At 42.0% G+C, this 14,603-nt stretch overlaps 1 protein-coding gene across 1 annotated transcript in view; it reads left to right on the forward strand.

Annotated features, from left to right (window-relative positions):
• Positions 1–14,603, forward strand: part of LOC140462774 (cadherin-like protein 26) — a 96,682-nt gene that overhangs the window by 71,646 nt on the left and 10,433 nt on the right. The window contains exons 15-16 of the mRNA XM_072556043.1: positions 1,643–1,732; positions 6,879–6,968. Coding sequence (XP_072412144.1) covers positions 1,643–1,732; positions 6,879–6,968 — 180 coding nt within the window. The remainder of the gene's footprint in view (positions 1–1,642; positions 1,733–6,878; positions 6,969–14,603) is intronic.

Raw genomic sequence — 14,603 nt, forward strand, 5'->3', positions numbered from 1 at the left:
GTGTCACATTTACCACTGTGAATGCATATTATAAGTTACAACCTAAAGTTACTTTTTTTCTGTAACATTGCTGAAATCAGCAATATACTGTACTCATTGCTGTATGCTGTATAATCAGGATTAATTGAAAACGTACAAGCATCAGACCCTTGTAACTGACAGATACCTGAGGTTTAATCAAATGCATGTAATACAAGCATCTAACACAGACTGTGTGCTAGACTTAGGAAAGCCAGATATTTCAGGCAATTTAAAGGGCTGCCTATCAGCGTGATTGGTCAAGTGATCAGCTCTCCAATCAAGGAAAGAACATTTTCAAAGGTAGCTTCAAAGGAGGCCCATGTAAAGAATTTAAAATATGGCATTCACACTATTGCTCTTGGCTCAGATTTTCCTTGCCTTCTAACAGCCAGTTCTTGTAAAAGGCTGTTAGCCATCTTTCGAAAAGTGTTTCTCTCTAATAGTACCATTTACAACTTCCAGGCTATGCCCAGCATATCATGCTTTGAATGAAATAACAATATTAAATAAGTTGATCGTATTTTATCAGATGAGGTCAGACAAATGTGGTGCAGATGTATATAGTACCTGAGATCTAGCCATTTTATCACAGTTGCCTGTTCAAATCCAGCCAGCTCCATTTGGCCAGACGTCTCTAACAGGATACAATAATGTCTGGTAGAACTTTATGAAGACAATATTTGATATTTCACAAGCTAATAGTTCTACACAGTGACCAGTGTGATGATTCCACTCATAATAGCAAAAGCTCTGAAGATTCCAGAAATGACCTTTATGTACAGAGAGATTTTTTTTTAGATTAGATTACTTACAGTGCGGAAACAGGCCCTTCGGCCCAACAAGTCCACACCACCCCGCCGAAGCGCAACCCACCCATACCCCTACATCTACCCCTTACCTAACACTACGGGCAATTTAACATGGCCAATTCACCTGACCTGCACATCTTTGGACTGTGGGAGGAAACTGGAGCACCCGGAGGAAACCCACGCAGACACAGGGAGAACGTGCAAACTCCACACAGTCAGTCGCCTGAGGCAGGAATTGAACCCGGGTCTCTGGCGCTGTGAGGCAGCAGTGCTAACCACTGTGCCACCGTGCCGCCCACTACATTTCTACTGCATGAAATGTATTTTTAGATGTAGATATATTTACTTCACAATTCTGCACTTTTAACTAATTTAGAACAAATACTTAAAGATGATTTTTTTACCTCAGGGTCACAAGGTCAAGCCAACATAAATTTGATCTTATTGTTTTGTACACTTTGACCTCCACAGAGTCAACATAGTTTAGTTCAATTTTTACTTCAAATTCAGTTCAGAACATTTTAAGATTTCACGTTATTCTAGTGAGTGATGTCATATTTGAAGGGATACCACAAGCACAGTCAATACATCAGGGATTTGACCAGTGGTATTGTTAGGGGTCTGCATTGGTCCACTTGGGAGGATATTGAGTAAAGGAGCTCTACTTGAATTATTGATACTACATTTTTTGATCACATGTATTAATATATTAATAAATAGTCATATAGGGTGCAAATTTGCATCATACTGAAAAGACATCTCATCTTGCTGTTGAATTTATTTAGAATTATTCATTTCTCTTTTTGCTACAGAATGGTTTGCTATATAGAGTTGGGACATGGGGCCCACTTAATGCACATCAAGGACATGACATGAATGCTTCGGCTAGCCAGCATTATTTGGTAAGAATAGATTGTATCTGCCTCTTGGCAGAGAGAGAGCGGGGTTGAGAAGCAAGAAACGAGAAGCTTCTCTGCCGAGGACGTGCAGGTTCTGGGCTACCTCCACCACCACTCCTTCGCCACCCAACACCTGGAGGAAGTCACTTTTACCCCTTCCTCCATCCACCTTTTGCACTCTCAACTACCTTCTCCCCAGCCCCACCCCCTCCCATTTATCTCTCCACCCCGAGTCTTCCAGCCTCATTCCTGATGAAGGTCTCCTGCCCGAAACATTGATTTTCTTGCTCCTCAGATGCTGCCTATCCTGCTGTGCTTTTCCAGCACCATTTTAATCTTGACCCTGGTAATTATAGACCAGTGAGCCTTACTTTGGTTTTGGGTAAAGTATTGGAAAGGGTTACAATACATAGGATTTATAATCACCTAGAGAAGAATAAGTTGATTAGGGATAGTCAACACGGTTTTGTGAAGGGTAGGTTATGCCTTACAAACCTTACTGAATTCTTTGAGAAGGTGACCAAACAGGTGGATGAGGGTAAAGCGGTTGATGCGATATATTTGGATTTCAGTAAGCGTTTGATAAGGTTCCCCACAGTAGGCTATTGCACAAAATACATGGATATGGGATTGAGGGTGGTTTACTGTTTGGATAAGAAATTGACTAGCTGAAAGATGACAGAGAGTGATCGTTGATGGGAAATGTTCATACTGGAGTTAAGTTACTAGTTTAGCATGCTCCTGCCCCACTGAACTCATCTCTACCTACCTTGACACTGTCCTATCCCCCCTAGTCCAGGAACTCCCCACATACATTCGAGACACCACCCACGCCCTCCACCTCCTCCAAGACTTCCGTTTCCCCGGCCCCCAACGCCTTATCTTCACCATGGATATCCAATCCCTCCACACCTCCATTCGCCATGACCAGGGCCTCCAAGCCCTCTGTTTTTTCCTCTCCAGACGTCCCCAACAGTACCCTTCCACTGACACTCTCATTCGTTTGGCCGAACTGGTCCTCACCCTTAACAATTTCTCCTTTGAATCCTCCCACTTCCTCCAGACCAAAGGCGTAGCCATGGGCACACGTATGGGCCCCAGCTATGCCTGTCTCTTTGTTCCTTCCTGGATCTCTCTCTCTCCATTTGTGACGACCGACTTGACACTGACATTTTTTACAAACCCACCGATTCCCACAGCTACCTGGATTACACCTCTTCCCACCCTATCTCTTGCAAAAATGCCATCCCGTATTCCCAATTTCTCCGCCTCCGCCGTATCTGCTCCCAGGAGGACCAGTTCCACCATAGGACATACCAGATGGCCTCCTTCTTTAGAGACCGCAATTTCCCTTCCCACGTGGTTAAAGATGCCCTCCAACGCATCTCGTCCACATCCCGCACCTCCGCCCTCAGACCCCACCCCTCCAACCGTAACAAGGACAGAACGCCCCTGGTGCTCACCTTCCACCCTACAAACCTTCGCATCAACCAAATCATCCACCGACATTTCCGCCACCTCCAAAAAGACCCCACCACTAGGGATATATTTCCCTCCCCACCCCTTTCCGCCTTCCGCAAAGACCGTTCCCTCCGTGACTACCTGGTCAGGTCCACACCCCCCTACGACCCACCCTCCCATTCTGGCACTTTCCCCTGCCACTGCAGGAACTGTAAAACCTGTGCCTACACCTCCTCCCTCACCTCTATCCAAGGCCCTAAAGGAGCCTTCCACACTCATCAAAGTTTTACTTATACATCCACTAATATCGTTTATTGTATCCGTTGCTCCCGATGCGGTCTCTTCTACATTGGGGAGACTGGGCGCCTCCTAGCAGAGCGCTTTAGGGAACATCTCCGAGACACCCGCACCAATCAACCAAACCGCCCCGTGGCCCAACATTTCAACTCCCCCTCCCACTCTGCCGAGGACATGGAGGTCCTGGGCCTCCTTCACCGCCACTCCCTCACCACCAGACGCCTGGAGGAAGAACGCCTCATCTTCCACCTCGGAACACTTCAACCCCAGGGCATCAATGTGGACTTCAACAGCTTCCTCATTTCCCCTTCCCCCACCTCATCCTAGTTTCAAACTTCCAGCTCAGTTACTGTCTCCTTGACTTGTCCGACCTGCCTATCTTCTTTTCCACCTATCCACTCCACCCTCTCCTCCTTGACCTATCACCTTCATCTCCTCCCCCACTCACCCATTGTACTCTATGCTACTCTCTCCCCACCCCCACCCTCCTCTAGCTTATCTCTCCATGCTTCAGGCTCACTGCCTTTGTTTCTGATGAAGGGCTTTTGCCCGAAACGTCGATTTCGCTGCTCGTTGGATGCTGCCTGAACTGCTGTGCTCTTCCAGCACCACTAATCCAGTATTTGGTTTTCAGCATCTGCAGTCATTGTTTTTACCTTTAAGTTACTAGTGGTGTACCGCAAGGATCTGTTTAGGGGCCACTGCTGTTCATCATCTATATAAATGACTGGATGAGGCTATAGAACGGTGGGATAGTAAATTTACAGATGACACTAAGATTGGTAGAGTTGTGCAAAGTGCCAAAGGATGCTATAGGTTACAGAGGGACATAGATAAGCTGCAGAGCTGGGCTGAGAGGTGGCAAATGCAGTTTAATGTGGAAAAATATGAGGTGATACACTTTGGAAGGAGTAACAGGAATGTAGTGTACTGGGTTAGTAGTAAGATCCTTGGTAGTGTAGATGAACAGAGAAATCTCCAGATACATAGATCCCTGAAAGTTGTCACCCACTTTGATAGGGATGTTAAGAAGGCATACAGTGTGTTAGCTTTTATTGGTAGAGGGATTGAGTTTCGGAACCATGAGGTCATGCTGCAGCTGTACAAACGTCTGGTGCAGCCACTCTTGGAGTATTGCATACAGTTCTAGTCACCGCATTATAGGAAGGATGTGGAAGTTTTGGGAAGGGTTCAGAGGAGATTTACTAGGATGTTGCCTGGTGTAGAAGGAAGGTCTTATGAGCAAAGGCTGTTTTCATTAGAGAGAACGAGGGGACATAGTGTTAAATTGAGGGGTGATGGATATAGGGCAGATGTCAGAGGTAGTTTCTTTACTCAGAAAGTAGTAGGAGCATGGAACAGCCTGCCTGCAACAGTAGCAGACTCGTCAACTTTAAGGGCATTTAAATGGTCATTGGATAGACATATGCCTGAAAATGGAATAGTGTAGGTTAGATGGGCTTCAGATTGGTTTCACAGGTCGATGCAACATTGAGTGCCGAAGGCCCTGTAATGCGCTGTAACTTTTCATGTTCTATGTTCTATATCAGTTCAAAAGATTTATGACTACTCAGAGCTTTCAAGCAAATAATGAAATGACAAGCCACACACTGTGATAATGAAAGGTTGTGAAATCAGGCATGTAACTCTAATTATGAAATAATAGCCTTAAGGTTTACGTCAACAGAGAGATTTAAGTAGCAAGCATTCGCTTTGTTAACATGGCAGACAGTCGTTTTTCAAATATTTGAAAATTTCAAATTCGCCACCTTTCACTTTCTCCAGCTTTAAAGCTTGATAGCTCTGTTTTTATAGATTCTTTTGACAGTTTCAATTAGCTTGATCGTTCCAATATGTTATACACGTTTTCATGCACATTCACTTTTAACGACCCCAAAGGAAACCGCTTCTCTTGATAATTTAACACAGAGGATTTGATAGCCTTCAGGAAAGAGAGCATCAGCTGGTGGGAAAAGTCACATGTGTGAGGCTGTGGTGGTAAAAACAATGACTGCAGATGCTGGAAACCAGATTCTGGATTAGTGGTGCTGGAAGAGGTCAGCAGTTCAGGCAGCGTCTGAGGAGCAGTAAAATCGACGTTTCGGGCAAAAGCCCTTCATCAGGAGACTGTGGTGGTGACATATCAGACACATGGAAAGGAAGAGCTTGCATTTGTAGTTGAAAGTGGAAGTAGAGATGACAGTTGATAAACATACCTGTCAATATGAAAAAGAGAATTTATATTGAGGGACAGGCTGAGAGGGGATAAGCTGACTGAAATTAAGGGACAGTTGACTTGAGAAGGAGATTGAAATCACTGCAGATGATAAGTTGCTTAATGCAGAAGCTGTCAAGAGATTGGTGGGACGCTGTTATGTAAAGGATTTCTACTTGGGTTTTGGGAGTACAGCAGAGAATGAAAGTTGAATAAGAGCTGATGGAACAAGGTAGAGGGCTTCCAGGAGGAGATGATGCCAGAGGCAGTGAGGGGAAAGATATATGTAGTCTTTGGTGCAATGTTATGAAGAACTGGGAGAGTTTTGCTAGTTGGAGATGTTTTTGTAAGACACAGCATATTGTTTCCTGCAAGTTAGGTTCAATCAAACACAGGTCAGTGTATTCATACATTATAAAGGTACTGATCACAGAATTCCCACAGTGCAGAAAGAGGCCACTTGATCCATCGAGTCTGCATCAATAATCAGAGGAGCATCACACCCAGACCCGGCCTTCCACCCTATCCTCATTACTCTGCGTTTACCATGGCTAATCAACATTACCTGCACATCCTGCATCCTGGATACCGTGCAGCAATTTAGCTTGGCTAATCCACCTCATATGCACATGTTTGGAATGTGGGAGGAAAGAGGGCTGATGCCCGAAACGTCGATTCTCCTGTTCCTTGGATACTGCCTGACCTGCTGTGCTTTTCCAGCAACACATTTTCAGCTCTGATCTCCAGCATCTGCAGTCCTCACTTTCTCCTCCAATGTGGGAGGAAACTAGAGCACACAGAAACCCATGAGGATACTGGGAGAACATACAAACTCCACACAGACAGAAGCCCAAGGATGAAATCAAACCTTGATCCCTCATGCTCTGAGGTAGCAGTGCTAAACCACTGAGCCTCTGTGGTGCCCAAGTATCAAGGATTTTTTTTTTAGGTAAGAGAATAGACATTTTAAAAGTAATGAACTAATAATTGCAGAGGAGCTTGTGAATCAAAAGATGTAACAGATATTTGTAATGAGGAATCCAACCACATGTTCATGGAGTAAATTTGTTATTATTCTTCAGAAAAAGTATGAGATGCTGATCCAGAGTGCTTTTAGTTTTAATTACATTAAGCAATTAAGTTCATTTAGTATTCATTATTTATTTTCATTTCAAGGAGACTTCATCGCATGCAGGTGGTCAATCCGAATTGAGCTACACTTCACACAGTTATGGATCAAAATCTTGGGGGTCAGGGAAGCACTTGGTAAGAACAACTCTGTTTTTCATTAATGTAGTCAAAATTCATGGCTTATTACTGTTATCAATGTTTGGAAACTCAGTTTCAAAAGTGGAGAAAAAATATATAGCTTTAAGTTTAATTTGCATTTCTTTATTGTGTATGTTAAGAAGGAAAGGAAATTGGTTTGGTTTTATTTTTGATATCTGAGAGTGGTGTGGGGTTGTCTGTTTGTTTGCATGCATTAGAATGAAGATCTTAAAACCCTGGAACTGAATTAGCAACAACGAAAATATCGCCTACAGCTTAGCAACAGGGTGCCGTATGACAGAGGGAGATAGAGACAGAACCAGTTGAAATGGAAAATTTTAGCAAAGCAGTAGATTGTTTTCTTTCAAAATGAAGCAGATCATTCAAAGGGAAAACAATTGGAGGTGCAGCAATGTTTTTTGGTATAAACCAGGTCAGAACAAAAGACGTTCTGAGTGGCTGAGAAATGAGTAAGAAGCAAGTTCCAGAAACCAATCACAGTTTTGTTGATTGATCAAGGGATTTTAAAATGGAGAAAGGGTGACACTTCACTCATATTTGAGTTTCTGTAAGGTTCTTTTTGAGAGTAAATAAGTTGAAATTTTATAGTGTGAGATAATTCATATTTGTTTCCTTTTTTGTGTAATAAACATTGATGTTCTTGGGTTGATGTATATTGGAATTCTCTTGTGAATATGTTCATTCACTGATCACCATGATTAACAATCAGTAGAACCAAAACTTATCATCTATCAAGCCAGGCTTAACTCTCTTAGCTGACTAGTCCAGTATTAGAATCAGCTGGGATCATAACACTAGACACACATCTTTCTCAACTAAGAATCTTGAAAGTTATACAAAAAGTCCGAAAATATGAGTTAATAATTTGTAAAATGTTCAATGTAACACTTCCTGCATTCTTAGCATTTTATAATCTGGAGTTTGGTGAATTGTTCATTAAGTTTCCCTTGATATTCATTCCTTGGAATGAATATTGAATGATTGGGATTAATCTTTCAAATTACATGAATCTCTGATAGCAAACTCTACCTAAATTATTATCGGTGTATCAGTCCACCTTAAACAAATGGAACAATAAATAATAAGATACTAATTGTTAAAGGAATATGTGTAATTTCCAACTTACATGCAGTTAGAAGAGTGATGGGTAGGGATTGCCCAAAAGAAGCAATCAGTTTGGGTTTATCAGCTATTTCATAAGGTAACTAGCCAAACGTCAGCAGTTACTGTGCTATATTGAGTTGGTTTGCTCGCCTGGAGACATGGGATCTTTTGGTGTGGTTGCTTGTGAGGGTTTACATTATTGTTGCATCTATATTTATTTAACATCAGGAATACAACAAACACAACTGGCAGAGCAGATTCTTCAACAGCGACTACATTGTATTGGAAAGTCCAACGGTAATTGCTAAAGCTCCATCCAGCTTTTCCTAACACTAACTGAGGAAACTTTTCAATTATCATTGGAAATGGCTATTTCCAGAATTCTACTGGTTGGTCTGGCACAAAAAAAAGTCATCGTAGTCTTGCCAGACCACAGGGACGTTCTCTCATTAGAAAGGGAGAGAGATCAGGGAACTGGTGGTGGTTTAACCTGCCACACACTTCAGGCTAGGGGAGAAGTTGAGAAGGAAAACCTTTCATGGTAACCTCAGCCAGTGTGGAAATTGAATCCATACTGTTGGCCTCACTCTATGTTGCAACGCAGCCTTCCAGCCAACTCCACGAAAACAACATCTGACGCAATAGCACAGCCAACAAACCACGTTAGCAAAGACAGTAATGGCAGGGTACCTCAACTACTTCACTTGATCCTTAATTAAGTATACTTTAGAAGGGGCTTGTTTCCATTGAGACCGCCAAGAAAATGGCTAACTTCAATTCATCAGTAACTGAGTGCTTCCACATAGTGCTTAATGCTCATCAACTATGAACCCATTTTAATCAAAATAAGCTGCATTTCTGAACATTACAACAGTGCCTGCACTTAAAAATAAATACTTTAATATCCCTGAGAGAAAAAAAATGAGATACTTACGTTATAACACGGGGTAAACTCTCCTGCTTAATTTAAACCCAGCAACACAGAAAAAATTCATCCTGTGCAGTAATCTGTAAAAGTTCAAGTGGCCAAGAACTATTTAAAGTAAAAATTAACAACTTTATTTCTTAAAGTATAACAGAGAATAACTAACAACTATGTATAAGTCCTTACTCTTTTACCTTCCCTTCTATAATACTAGTCCAATGAAACTCCCAATTAAGATTTACAAAACAACACTTTTTGTCTCAAAACCAGGCAGCTTTCGGTTCTTCTCTTTGGATCTTCCTGTGTCTTCTTTTCTTCTTCTTAGGAATTTCTGCATCATAGGTTACTGATCGAAAAGGTACCTTTTAGGAGAGCTGTTTATTTCAGGCACTCAGCTTACATGCTGGGCTTGGCAGCTCTCCTCCAACTGTTCAATACTTCCCTGGTCTTAAACCTCGGACCATCGGATTATGTCAATATAATCAGTTCAAACTTGATTGGAAATTGGTATTTTCCAGGGAATAATTTAAACTGATTAGCCTAATTTGAATCTGTTTTTTGTCATTTCCAGGCAACCAGCTACCCAGTAACTAGACCACATGTTACGTTGTGTCTTATTGAGAACACTTGGTGCTGTCACTTCTAGCTTTTAACCCTCTTAAAAGGTATAGGTCACCCACATCTTCATAACACCTCCCCCCTTAAGAAAAAATGAACCATCATCATGAAAAGATAGCTTCATTTTTTTTCTCTACTTTTTAAACACATTACCCTAACATACAGATAATTTTAATATGGGTTCACATTAATGTCTTCCCATACACCTATATATATAACATTAGATGAGATTTGTCTTTGTGTAAACTTATCAGTTAAATCCAAGATAACGCATCTGCGATTATATTCTTCCAACTCGCAACATGTATGATTTTTAAATTAAAAGTCTGTAACATAAGATTCCAACGAAATAGTCTCATATTCTTATCTTCAAAACATTCTAAGTATGTAAGTGGATTATGGTCAGTGTACACAACCATCTCCGACACATTGTTCATGACATACACATTAAAATGTTGTAAGACCAGTACCAAACTCAATAGTTCCTTTTTCGATTGTGGAGCATTTCCTCTGGTGGATGTTGATCTTCTTTAAAAAGTAACCATCTGGCGGTTCAAACCCATCCGTTTCTCCCTGTAGCAGTACAGTTCCAACTCCAATGTCACTAGCATTGATGGCGGCTTTAAAAGGTTTTGGAAGGTTTGGTGTAGGTAAAACTGAATTGGTGGTTAACATCGATTTCAAATGGCTGAATGCCTCCTGGCATGGTTCTGTCCACTGAAACTTTGTGTTATTCTTCAGCAAATTGGTTAACGGTGCCACTACACTGCGGAAATTTGGAACAAACTTCCGATAGAATCCCACGAGTCCTAAGAATCATAGCACCTCTTTCTTCAAGGTTGGTCATGGAAATTCCTTGATGGCCTTTGCCTTTGCGTTCAGTGGGGTCAATCTTCCATGACTGATGTTATGTCCCAAGAACGTCACCTCTGCTTTTGTGAATTCCATTTTATTTAAGTTTATCACCAGTTTATTTCTCATAGTCATTCAAAGAGCTCTGCCAACTGTACCATGTGACCTTTCCAGGACTTATTGAAGATCACTACATCATCCAAATAGACTGCACAGTTTGTTAATCCAGCCTCAACTCTGTTCATAAATCTTTGGAAAGTGGTGGGTGCGTTCTTCATTCCAAAGGACAGCACTTTGAATTGATATAGTCCATTTGGGGTTATAAGCGCAGAAATTTCTTTTGATAACTCTGATAAAGATACCTGTCAGTAACCACGTATTAAATCCAACTTGGTGATGTAACTGGTTTGTCCAACTTTCTCGATATAATCCTCCAATCTAGGCATTGGATATGAGTCTGATTTTGTAACAGTTTTTACCTTCTAATAATCCATGCAGAATTGTTGAGTCCTGCCTGGTTTGGGAGCTAAGATGATCGGCGAACTCCACTCGCTCTAGCTTGGTTTGATGATATCCTCATCGAGCATGGCCTCCACCTCCTTCTGAACCTGTCTAGCTTTGAAAGAATTAAGCCAATAGGAGTGTTGCTTTATTGGAGCAGTTATCCCTACGTCTACTTCATGTACAATAGTATTGGTCCTCCCCATCTGATTCTTGAATATGTCCTTATACTGTAGTAACAAGGCTTTCAACTGCCTTCTATGCCCCTGAGAAAGATAGCTTGCTAACCTATACAACTCCTCAAGGACTACTTCATTTTAAAATCTATTTTGAGGCACATCAAACTCCATATCATCTGGATTTGATTCCTCACACTGCGGGGCAGTAACTAACACCTGTTTCTCCAGTTCTTTCTTTCTAGTGTAATACTTTTTAAAAATGTTCACATGACACACTAGATACCTTTTTCTTTCTATCCGGTATCTTTACTAAGTAGTTCACCTGACTCAACTTTTTCTCAATTTGATAGGAACTACTAAACCTGGCTTTGAAGGGATCACCTATCACTGATTGCAGTACTAACACATCATCCCCTCAGGAAAACATCTGAGTCTCAGAGCTTTTATCTGCCACCTGCTTCATTCTACACTGTGCTTTCTTTAGGTGCTATTTAGCTAACTCAACTACTCGATTTAGTCTCTCCCTCACCTCTGCTACATAATCAATGTGTGAGATCTCTGACTTTGGTCCTGTCAATTTCTCTTCAATTAATTTCAAAGGGCCTTGCACTTCATGACCAAATATTAACTCAAAGGGAGTAAACTGAGTAGATTCATTTGGGGTATCTCTAATGGCAAACAATACGAATGGGATACCATTATCCCAATCATTCGGGTCATCCTGACAGTATACTCTCAACAGGGTCTTCAAGGACTGATGCCACCTTTCTAAAGCTCCCTGGGATTCAGGATGATACACACTGGATTTAAAGTGCTGTATACCGAAGCTATCCATAACCTCCATAAACAGCCTAGCAGTAAAATTTGACCCTTAGACTGACTGAATCTCTTTGGGTAGACAACTACTAATTCCTCTACGACCTTTCTGCTTTGATACTCCATAATGGAATTGCCTCCAGAAATCAGGTAGACACATCCATTTTGGTTAACTTGTACTGTTACGACTTTTAGTTCTCAGGAAGGGACCTATACAATCAATTATAACCCATGTGAAAGGTTCTTCAAATGTGTGAATCAGCAACAAAGGTGCTGGTGTAATTGCTGCCTGTGTTTTACCTACCATTTGGCATGTATGACACGTACGGCAAATGTTAACCACATCCTTTTGCATTCCAGGCCAATAAAAATGTTTTTGTACGTTAGCCTGAGTCTTTCATACCCCAAGGTGACCTCCTACTGGTTGTTCATGTGCTATCCATAACACTACCTGTTTGTATGCTCCCAGCAACACAATCTGGTGCATTTCGGCCCATTTCTCCTCTGCACTAACCTACCGTGGTCTCCATTTTGGTCTTCGGATTCTATCTTTCAGATAATAACCCTCTGGAATATTCTCTGCCTCCTTTTCAGAATACGCACCCACATATATAACTTTTATTGTCTTGTCTTGCTGTTGCAAGTCTCTTAGCCTTTCTGGAACAAACACATCTGTCTGATCCTCTGCCTGTTCAGGTTTTTCCTGCACCATTACAGCAAATAAGGTATCTGCTAACTGAACCTCAACTCCTTCATCTTTCTCTTTACTTTTGGCTTTGTGCAGTGATTTATGATAGTGGAATCTGTTTACCACACAGTTTGGGAGAATACCAGATATTTCTGTTTTAACTCCTCAGTTTCTAGGTCTTCCTTGGGCTTCTCCACAACAAGGGGTGTCACTCCCACCTTGGATCCTGCCATATCATTCATAGAGTCATAGAGATGTACAGCATGGAAACAGGCCCTTTGGTCCAACTCGTCCATGCCGACCAGATATCTCAACCCAATCTAGTCCCACCTGCCAGCACCTGGCCCAAATCCGTCCAAACCCTTCCTATTCATATACCCATCCAGATGACTTCTAAATGTTGCAATTATAGCAGCCTCCACCACTTCCTCTAGCAGCTCATTCCATACAAGTTCCACCCTCTGCATGAAAGAGTTGCCCCTTAGGTCCCTTTTATAACTTTCCCCTCTCACACTAAAACTATGCCCTCTAGTTCTGGACTCCCCGACCCCAGGGAAAAGACTTTGTCTATTTATCCTATCCATGCCCCTCATGATTTTGCAAACCTCTATAAGGTTACTCCTCAGTCGCTGACACTCCAGGGAAAAATGCCCTAGCCTATTTAACCTCTCCCTATAGCTCAAATCCTCCAACCCTGGCAACATCCTTGTAAATCATTTCTGAACCCTTTCAAGTTTCACAACATTTTTCCGATAGGAAGGAGACCAGAATTGCATGCAATGTTCCAACAGTGGCCCAACCAATGTCCTATATACAGCCACAACATGACCTCCCAACACCTGTACTCAATACTCTGATCAATAAAAGAAAGCATAACAAATGCCTCATTCACTATCCTATCGACCTGCGACTCCTCTTTCAAGGAGCTATGACCCTGCATTCCAAGGTCTCTTTGTTCAGCAACACTCCCTAGGACCTGATATTAAGTGTATCAGTCCTGCTAAGATTTGCTTTCCCAAAATGCAGCACCTCGCATTTATCTGAATTAAACTCCATCCACCACTTCCCAGCCCATTGGCCCATCTGATCAAAATCTGAGGTAACCTTCTTTGTTCTCCACTACACCTCCAATTTTGGTGTCATCTGCAAACTTACTAACTATACTTCTTGTGCTCACATCCAAATCATTTATATACTTGATAAAACGTAATGGACCCAGCACTGATCCTTGTGGCACTCCACTGGTCACAGGCCTCTAGTCTGAAAAACAATCCTCCATCACCACCACCTACCTTTGAGTCAGTTCTGTATCCAAATGGCTAGTTCTCCCTGTATTCCATGAGATCTAACCTTGCTAACCAGTCTTCCATGGGCAACCTTGTTGAACGCCTTACTGAAGTCCATATAGATCACATCCACCAGTCTGCCCTCATCAATCCTCTTTGTTGCTTCTTGAAACGACTCAATCAATTTTGTGAGACATGATTTCCCATGCACAAAGCCATGCTGACTATCCCTAATCAGTCCTTGCCTTTCCAAATACATGTACATCCTGTCCCTCAGGATTCCCTCCAACAATCTGCCCATCACCGACATCAGGCTCACTGGTCTATAGTTCCCTGGCTTGTTCCTACCACCTTTCTTAAACAGTGGCACCACATTAGCCAACCTTCAGTCTTCCGGCACCTCACCTGTGACTATCGATGATACAAATATCGAAGTAAGGGGCCCAGCAATCAGTTCCCTGGCTTTCCACAGAGTTCTAGGGTACATCTGATCAGTTCCTGGGGATTTATCCACTTTTATGCGTTTCAAGACATCCCAAGAACAAACTGTATTCCTGGAACTGACATTCTGTCGATCACTCCACTGTAAGTTCCCCTGTCTTAAGTTGGCACTCCAACCTGATCTTACACAGGGGAATGCTA

Source organism: Chiloscyllium punctatum, chromosome 37, assembly GCF_047496795.1.
Source record: "Chiloscyllium punctatum isolate Juve2018m chromosome 37, sChiPun1.3, whole genome shotgun sequence".
In the NCBI taxonomy this organism is placed as follows: domain Eukaryota; kingdom Metazoa; phylum Chordata; class Chondrichthyes; order Orectolobiformes; family Hemiscylliidae; genus Chiloscyllium; species Chiloscyllium punctatum.